Below are 9,437 nucleotides of genomic sequence, written 5' to 3'. Positions count from 1 at the left end.
ATTTATCTTTTGTGTTCAAAATGCCTCACTGGGTGAAACAATCCTTCCAATGATGATGCAAGAGAGGTTGGTATTACCATACTGTTGTAAATTATGGCTGAAGGCATACAAAGGCTTAAAGAATGGTTTAAGGCCAAACTAGATTATTAAGGGCCAAACTAGACACAATGTTTGTCATGTGTTCTCCACAATGAGCCAAAACACACGTTAAGAAATACCTAGGTTCAGCACGTGTTCTCTTACCTCAAGGTTTGCCGGGATCTGTAGGCGTCCTGGAAGCTTAAAGATCTGTAGGCGTCCTGGAAGCTTAAAGTCCTGGAAGCTTAAAGGATCTGTAGGCGTCCTGGAAGCTTAAAGGCGTCCTGGAAGCTTAAAGCTTAAAATACAGGCGCTCTGTAAATGCTAAACTTTAAGCTTCCAGGACGCCTACAGATCCCGACAAACCTTGAGATAAGAGAACACGTGCTGAACCTAGGCATTTCTTAACGTGTGTTTTGGCTCAATGACTAGTAGCCATATGCAAGCTGCCAGTCCTTGTGGAGAACTTCCTTTAAGAGTGCTGCAGGGCCTCAATTCTGGTTCAGACTGCAGCGCAGGGGGAGGAGGGGCTCCCATCTTTCCAGATCCATGTTCCTGTCCCAAAATATCATACAGCATTATTTGCCCCATCTGCCAGTTCTTGTAACAAGATGTCACATCTAGCTTGGTCCTAAGTCAGAACTGAAGTGATATATGAGACACATTATCCAGCCCACTAACTTATTATTGAGCATGTGGCACATTTCTTCATCAAAAGAGGTACTAGCTACAATTAAAGGGACACCCATGTGTACAATCAACTCTTTCAGCTTTTATTTGAAAAAAAAATACCCCCACCTTAAAAACTGCCATCTTACATTTCAGAATACAAATCTGAAAAAGCTATAAAAACTTAAGTCTTCAGCCTAGTAGACAGCCCCTTATTGCTGTAGTTTTAACTCAAGTCCACTTCAAATTCTGTATTTTGGTCATTTGGTTTTAAGTATTCAAAATGGCTTGAATGCTATTTACACTAATAAATGGTTCATAACACAGGCATGATTATACAACAGCAACAGCCGTGATCTTTTCACTCAGTCTATATTAATTTATACTCCTTGAGAAATAAACATTTACAAGTACAGTTCAGTTGGAAACTATAACAGCAGCATTAAAGTGCTATCACAAAACTCCACAAAAAGTTAGATGGCATACGTAAAACAAACTAATTATGTATGCGCACAGAAGGGTCCAGCCCAGTATATTCCTTTACAGCATTGTTCCATACATACAGTACTAAGTGGCTGCATGCTTTTGCCAAACGGAACACAAAAGGCTTTCTCTTTATTGTTAAAGCAAATTAAGAGTGATACACACAAACATCCTTTTGGAGAGTCCCAATAGCAACTGAAGCACCTGAGTTAGGTCTTACAAACATGTTTTTGTAAGAAAGATTCAATGAATATATCCACAACTTTGTATGAATCTAAACACTTTCTTACAAACTGTGTTATTAGAAATATACCCAGATGGACATATAACCATACAATAGCAAAAGCCTTAAGCCCCATTAATATTTTTGATTAAAAATAGAAGGCAATTAAGATGTACTCAGTTACAATAAGAAAAGCTTTCACAGTATAATACTGAGACTGTCACAAAGTTAAGAAAATACTGATATCAAAGGTACAAACAATCACGATGTTCTTAGACAAAAATTACTATACAAGAGAATTTTGTAAAACCAAAAGAAAATGCCACTAACACTCAGGATATATTACATCCCCAGTGTGTGTGTGTGTGTGTGTGTTCAGCTGGTTGCCTCAACTTCAAAGTTGCCACTATCATGTCTTCTTTGTTGTGTTGTCTGTAGAAATCCTTAATAGCAGGTAGTTCTTCTTCGGTATCTGGTCTTCAGCTTCCACATGATCCCTGCTTGGGAGATTCTTTATCACTGCACAACTTCAAAATAGTGCAATATTGCCATAATATGCTGAGGCATGAACACATAGCCAGTGTAAAGTGCCATTCCAAGAATAGACACTAACATGGAATCTGAATGAGAGTAAAGGAAAACTATATAACACTACTACACTAAAATTCATCATGCAAGAAGGTTCTAATGTCACTTCTGAACAGAATGATAAAAACACTTCTATTTAGCCAACCTAATCAACCGGTGTGTGCAGGAGGATGATTACTACTGCCTTTCCTTGGCCTGCCTCCATTCACTTGCATTTGGGAGGGGGGGGTTCTTTAGAAAAATTAAAATTAGTGTACATATAGATAATATAATTGGCAGCAATTATCTTCTTCAGAGGCTCTACTATGTTCACTCATCTTTAAAAGCAAGGTAGGGTGCTACCAGAAATAGAATGTTGTTTACTGACACACCTCATTTATGGAACTCTCTTCCTATCTCCTTTTAGCTGGTACCTACTTGGGAGCACCAAATGAAATGTTTTTATTTGTTCAGGTCTTCACTTGCACGCAAACTACTTTTATATTGCATTTTTGCTGGATATTGGATATTGTTTTGTTATTCATTATATTTTATACTGTGTTTTTAATATAGTCATTTGTTTCCCAGTTAGTAGACAGAATAGAAATATTATGGGGAAATAGCTGGATTTACATTCAAACCCATTAATGTTTTTCTCTACCAAAAAAACAACAGATCTTAAGCTTGCTTTCCACTATCAATAGATAGAACAGTTATGGGAAGAAACACTCTTTTTAATATTCTTTACACACAAGGCTTGAACACAGCAACATGGACTAATTCTTGACCTGAATTTGAGCTAGTAACAAGTTACAGCTAGAGAATCAGACCTAATGTAGACGCAATAGCCGCCTAAACCAGGCTGTGCTTGTTTAGATTCTAATAATTGGGGGACCCACAAGGGCTTGAAGGGGATATCTTACTTTACCCAGTATCCCCTCCCCCACTATTTCCTCTTTCCCTTCCCTAATTGCCCCTTTTCCTGTTTCTCTCTTCTTCCCACCCAACAACCAACTTACCTTTATCTGTTCTGTCTTCAGCTTTCCCTCTCCTCACCCCCCCCCCCGCCCCCGCCAGCCTCTCCCCTGGAAAAGTCTTGCTGCGTAACACAGCAGCCACCAGGCCTGTCCCCAGTGAGTCCTCTTCCATCAAGGGCATGAGAGAGTAGCAACTTCCAAAATGCCCTCTCAGTGGCCATTCTTTTCTTAAAACTAAAGACATTGTTCCTATTATTTTGGCAAATTTCAATACCTTGTGTGTGCGGGGGTTAGATTTGCAAACTTTGGATCTCGTATCTGTAGAGAAATCTCTCCTATCTTTCCCTAGTCCATTGTGTAGTTCTATTAATCCACACACTACAACCTGGTTCAGAATTATGTATGACTGAGAAAATGGCAAATACACTTGAGTGGAAAGAAGACTCTCTACTTTCTCTTCCAACATAGTTATTTCAGAAGGGGGGAAAATAAGCCATATCTTCCGACTCCTCCTGCTCTTTTGAATAATCTGGGAGGATCAGAGGTGGGAAGTTTGGGGTTTGATTCTTGAAAAAACAAGGGCCTCTGGAAGCCAAATTTGGCTGGAAAAGCCCGCCAGCTGCTGATCACTAATGCCAAAGAGTGAAGGCTTGAAAATATTATTTTAACTAACCTCATTATTTGCCTGTTATCTAGTTATCATCAAAAATGCTCCCTCTTGACTTCCACAAATACACCACATAGCCATGTGAGTGGTATCTGGGACAATCACCCTTTCTCATAACCACATGGAGTAACCAAAAATTATGTTACATTATATTTATTTTTGCAAGTTAGTATTAAGGCAGTATAGCATGGTGAGTTGGTATCGTTAGTAATTATACCAGATTCATCACCTCTAGTAGGTTATGACATGCACAAGTATGAAATGCTGCTGAACAACAAAGAAATGAAAGACACAGACAGGAGGCAAGAACCTGATAAACTGCAATATGATAATTCACTACTGACACACCATAATGTGGAACAGGCTGCCCCAGTTTCTTGGTCTCACTCATCAGGGCAAAAGGAAACTAAAATTTTTACTCCTAAGAACTGTTCTGCAAAATGGAATCCATATCATGTTTAGCAGGCAACCTTGCCCTATGCGTAATGGTTTTACATGCTACAAACCTTATATACTAAAAGCCAAGTGGCCCTGATCTGAGGATACATAAATCTGGAGACTGGAGCTATGAACAGATAGAACAGATCTTCCTACACACCTGAAAAGTGCCACAGGTTCGCAGAAAAATATGAAATCTAAAAAAAAAAAAAATACATTGGGAGATTTTTAAAAACCCAAGACGATAAAAAGTGTCTGTAGCTTTAACCAAATGCCCTTAGCGACCGTTGGTAGGCAACCTAACAGTACAGGCGATATTCCAGGCTTGATTTCTGTCAGTAAAAGACAGGGGAGGACCCTTTCCATTGCCGTTTTGGCCTTTGAGGGAGGACTCATTGAGGCCAGCCCCAGAAGCAACCACTGGACAACTTGACACCACATGACTTGCATGACTCACCCAAGCCTGGCTCTTGCTGCTGTTCAACAGCAGCCCCACTTCGCAAAAAACAGTGTAGTGCAGTGTAGTGGTTAGAGTTTCAGAGTATGACCTAGGAGACTGAGGTTCAAATTGCCACTCTGCAGTGGAAGCTCACTGGGTGACTTTGATTCAATCATACACTTTCAGCCTAAACTACTTCTCAGGGTTATTGTGAGAATAAGATAAAGGCAAGGAAAATGATATAAGCTGCTTTGGGTCCCCACTGTGGAGAAAGGCAGTATATAAATCAAGTAGATTAAGAAATATAGGTAGAGCAGACAAATGGTAAGTTGTTTCGTGGGTTTGAAGAAGAGAAGGATAGAGTGAACGGAGAGCATATGAAGCCTGCCTGGAGGGAAATAGGAAATAATGTAGGGAATGCATTACAGGGGAAGCGAAGTACCCCCAGCAAGTCCTTGCAGGTTTCCCATCATACAACTGAGCGCAGCTCAGTCAACATCACAGGCTGCTACAAAGGGGAAGTAAAGACTGGGGGGGGCAGACAAAGGTGAGTGGGCAGGAGAGAAGGAAGCCGGAAAAGAGAGGTTGTGGGGGGCAGGGAAGGGGAGGATATGTGGGAAAAGGGGAAATGAGAAGCCCTTGCAGGTCCTCACTTGTACTATTCTAGTATAAACATATCTGCAAGGGCTCAGTTGACTGCTCAGGTCTTTGATAATTTGTCCCTTTGATTACTTGTCTCTACAAGTAACTACAATTTGAGAGGGATTAATTGACCGGCAAACAGCTAGAGGACATGATATTTCACTCACACCAAAGTCAACTGATGATTGCAGGCAGAATTTCTAGATTATGCCTCAGTAATAGCAACAGCAAAGGATTCTTTCTTCTCCACCATCACTGCATGTGCAATCCACCACCTGACAGATGAATGGGATAAATCGGCCCAAGCTGTTTTACGCTAACAGAGAATGAATTTTCATATTCCTGCTGTGATGGGAAATAAGTTACCATAAACCAAGAATTAAATTATGAAATCATTTTACTACAAAACAGCTACAGGCTATGATCACTTAGGGATCATTTGAAGAATTGTCAATAAGAACAACAAACTCTTCTGCTAAGTTCAGTAATGATACCAGAATCAGAAAAGTAATGTAGTTGAAACAAAGACCATTGCTCAATTCCAATATGTGGTTGCTTTCAGTTTATCTGTAATATTTTGATTTGTCTTCTGGTAGGTGGTGAACATAACAGTAGGGAACTGGCAACATGCAAGGAGTTACACATGAAAGGACTAACTGAAAAGACATCCTAGATATTAAGCACAGGCTCCAAAATAATCCAAGTTTAATCATCTAAGGAAACATGTGCTCTTGGCAGGTCTGATAAAACACATGGGATTACTGTAACACAGCAACATAATACTCTTTTTGCTTCATAGAGTTCCCATCTATCAGACTGCACAGCTACATTTGCTTCAGATGTTAACTCTGGAGAGTGCATCACGGTCAACTACTTATGCTGCTGCAATTGGCCTTCATATACAGACTTCTAGACTAACCCAGAAAGTGTTTTCGCATAAGTATCAGCTAAGTAAGCACAAAGGGAATTCTCAATTCTGACAGCAAGTTCCTGAAGGCAAGAGACAATGACTATTCTGTAACGAAAAGCTGATATGGAAAAATAGATTTCAAAGTGAGAATCAAGTGAGAAAGTGCTAAATTAGAATTCATCAGCTAGTTTCTCACTATTCCCCCACCAGGTTTGAATATGAACTTTGGTTTCACTCACTACAGATACTAGTATCTCAGCATGACTCATATGTTAATTAGTTCAGCTGTACCTTTATATTGTCCTTCTACTGTCCTGAATCTGCTTATTACGGCTCAGACTGTGCTTCCCATAATTAAATTGTATGTAAATCTTATTCTCTGCCAGCTATCAACCATTAGGAATACTTGTCACCCACTGGTTCTCTTTTTATAGTGGCTTCTCCTTGCAACATCTCCCCTCCCTCCTCCTCTTCTGTTGCTTGTAGTTAAATATAAAAATAGCTGCTAAGATGAGCATGTATTTGATGAAATGAGCTTCAACAAAAGCTTATGCTGCAATAAATTTTGTTCATGCTTAAGGTGCCACTAGACATCTGTTAATTATTTGCGGTAACATTTCTCAGATTTGTTTTGAAAGGAAGCCTCCACAAGAAAGCATAGCAGCCACTATATCGAACTGACTCACCACAACCTCAAAGATTCATTCTAATTGTTGCATAGTAGCAGCAATACCCTAAACAACTGCTTAACCTTTCCATCTTTCTGACTCAGACTATCTCCAAAACTGACCTTATCTAAAGAACTACAGAAATATATCATATATCCAATGCCAACAATGCCCACAGAATATATGATCAACATATCCAGTCGCTACAGACAGATGGGGAAGGATTTCTCTACAACCTGGAGGAAGCCCTACATTTGCGGAAAAATCTGTAGTCTAAAAAAAAGGGAGGGGATTAAAATTTAAATAGAAACAACGCCTATAGCTTCAAGAGAAGAATGACCACAACATTGCTGAGCCTTCCAAGCCTTGGTTTCTGTAAAGCAAAACGCGGGGGGGGGGGAGACACGGAGGGACGACTGTCCTCTAACGGAGAATCACTGCGACAGGCCTGGCAGCACCCAGAGACTCTCTGGATACGGGCACCGTAAAAGCTAGTAAGAGCTTTCTCAGAACGAGCGGGAGAAAATTGTAATGAATAGCTAAATAAGATTTATTTAAGCTTCACTATGACCTTCCCGCTCCCAAGGCAGGCAGCCAGGCCTGCTCCACACCGGCCGCCAACCCCAATTTTCCCTCCCAAGCCTCCATTCTGTACCTACAGCCGCCGACCGCCCTGACTCATCCTCCAACGCAAACTGCGCACTTCTCGAGGAGCCCGGCGGTCGCCTTCTTCGGCGTCCCCCCGCTCTTTCCTCCCGTCCTTTGCCCAGAAGCACCGCTATTCCTCGCCAGCTGCGCCCTGCGCTACCCTGCCGCGCCCTGTTTCACCAGAGCTTTTTCGCGGGCAACCTCCTCCCCTTCCGACCCCTCAGTGAAGCGAAAGGATACTGAAGACTGTCCTCTCCCACGGCTCCAACATGTAGAGCGCGGTCACCAGCAGATACTGGTAGTAAAACCACGACATTCGCTTCCAGGCCGAGTTCAACGCCATTACTCCCCAACGCGATCCCGTGCGTCACAGCGCACCAGCCCGACAGGCAGTTCACGCAGCCAAGCCCCGGCAGAAAAGGGATGGGGAGGAGGCGGGAGGGAGCGCCGCCACTCAGTTTCCTCGCCGATTGGCTGGGCTGTTTCCTGGCCCGCCCCCTTGCCAGAGTGGGGCTTTCACCTCCGGCAGCCGCCGCGAAGTCTTTTCCTTTCGGTGCTGAGGTGGTTTCTGCGGCCGCACCCCAGGGGTGGAGACGCTGAAGATACCCTGGGCTCTTCCAGCTCTTATGGTGGTTTCTTTTGGGACATGCAGGAAGAACCCAGAATGTTGAGTCTGCGGAAAGAAGATTCAAGTTCAGCCTTGCTCTGTTGTAAAAATAAAAAGGCACCTTCGAAGCCATTTTATTCCAGCTGAAAGGGGCCATGGCCGCCCTGCTTTGTGCGCAGAAGGTCCCAGGCTCAATCATCCTTAGCCTCTCCAGTTAAAAGTAAATCAAGATGGGTAGCAGTGTTAGTCTGTCTGTAGCAGTAGAAAAGAGCAAGAATCCAGTAGCACCTAAAAGACTAACAAAATTTGTGGTAGGGTATGAGTTTTCGTGAGCTACATCTAGCTTCTTCGTGAACTGTGGCTCACGAAAGCTCATACCTCTCGCAAATTTCATTAATCTTACAAGTGCTACTGGTCTCTTGCTCTTTTCTACAGTTAAAAGTAGTACATGATGGGAAAGACCTCCATCTCAGACCCTGAGCAAAGTCAAATCTAGATGATTTTAAACGGATCCTCATGAATTCATATGATTTTTATATTGAAACAAAACAAAAAGACTGACATATTATAGGTTACGTTCTAGTTTACAGACAGCACCAAAACAATCACACATCTACTTCATAGTGCCACCGTGATGCAAAAACATCATATGAAAACACGGATCCTCACAGATACTCTGGATTTTTACATGGGATCACCCAAAGGTCTCCATGCAATCATGTATCATGACCATAGCCACAGAGTGAACCACAAAAATCACAGACTCACTGACTCATGGTGCTGCCACAGTGCAAAAACGTAGTTCAAAAACACAGATCCTCGGATCCTTTGGATTTTTATATGGAGTCACCCAAAATTCATCATACAATTCCACATCATGTCCATAGCCACAGACAGAACCACAAAAACCATACACCTGCCACTTTGTAGTAACGCCATGACACAAAAACCTGATTCTAGGGCACAGATCCTCATAGATTTTTACAGGGTGTTACCCAAAACTCACCGTACAATCCCATATGTCCACAGTCAGAGACTGCTCCACAAAAATCACTCCTCCACTCCTTTGTAGGGATGCCATGGCACAAAAATGTGGTTCCAAAGCACAGATCCTAATGATACCTAGGAATTTTCACATGAGATCTCTCAAAATGCACAATTCAATTACAGATTGTGTCCATAGCCACAGATTAAACCACAAATATCAGACATCCTCTTCTTTATGCTGCTGCCACAGAAGAAAAACATTGATCCAATGCATGAATCCTCATGGATACTCAGGAATGTCATATGCATCTACCCAAAACTCATTATACAATCATGTATCACACCCATAGTCACAGATTGAACCACAGATATCAGGAATGGTGCATGTCGGGGTGTCCCCACAGAACAAATAGATGGATCCAAAGCATGGGTCC

At 42.0% G+C, this 9,437-nt stretch overlaps 1 protein-coding gene across 1 annotated transcript; it reads right to left on the bottom strand.

Moving 5' to 3' along the window:
• Positions 1-830: 830 nt before the first annotated feature.
• SPTSSA (serine palmitoyltransferase small subunit A) lies at positions 831-7,811 on the bottom strand. Its single transcript, XM_054971610.1, has 2 exons — positions 7,650-7,811; positions 831-2,073 (listed from the first exon to the last, which is right to left on the bottom strand). Exons 1-2 carry the CDS (start codon positions 7,750-7,752, stop codon positions 1,970-1,972), a joined length of 207 nt encoding a protein of 68 aa, XP_054827585.1. The 5' UTR covers positions 7,753-7,811; the 3' UTR covers positions 831-1,969.
• Between the last annotated feature and the right edge of the window lie 1,626 nt (positions 7,812-9,437).

Source organism: Eublepharis macularius, chromosome 2 (genome assembly GCF_028583425.1).
Source record: "Eublepharis macularius isolate TG4126 chromosome 2, MPM_Emac_v1.0, whole genome shotgun sequence".
Classification (NCBI taxonomy): domain Eukaryota; kingdom Metazoa; phylum Chordata; class Lepidosauria; order Squamata; family Eublepharidae; genus Eublepharis; species Eublepharis macularius.
Note: the sequence above shows the minus strand (reverse complement) of the source record. Positions and strands in the feature narration are given on the sequence as shown.

Bases quoted from the DNA above. Each gene is read 5' to 3' on its own strand.
- SPTSSA (XM_054971610.1), bottom strand. From the start codon at position 7,752: ATGGCGTTGAACTCGGCCTGGAAGCGAATGTCGTGGTTTTACTACCAG. The intron at 2,074-7,649 runs GTATCCTTTCGC...ACTCTCATTCAG, and splicing joins GTGGGAGAGGACAGTCTTCA to ATTCCATGTTAGTGTCTATT.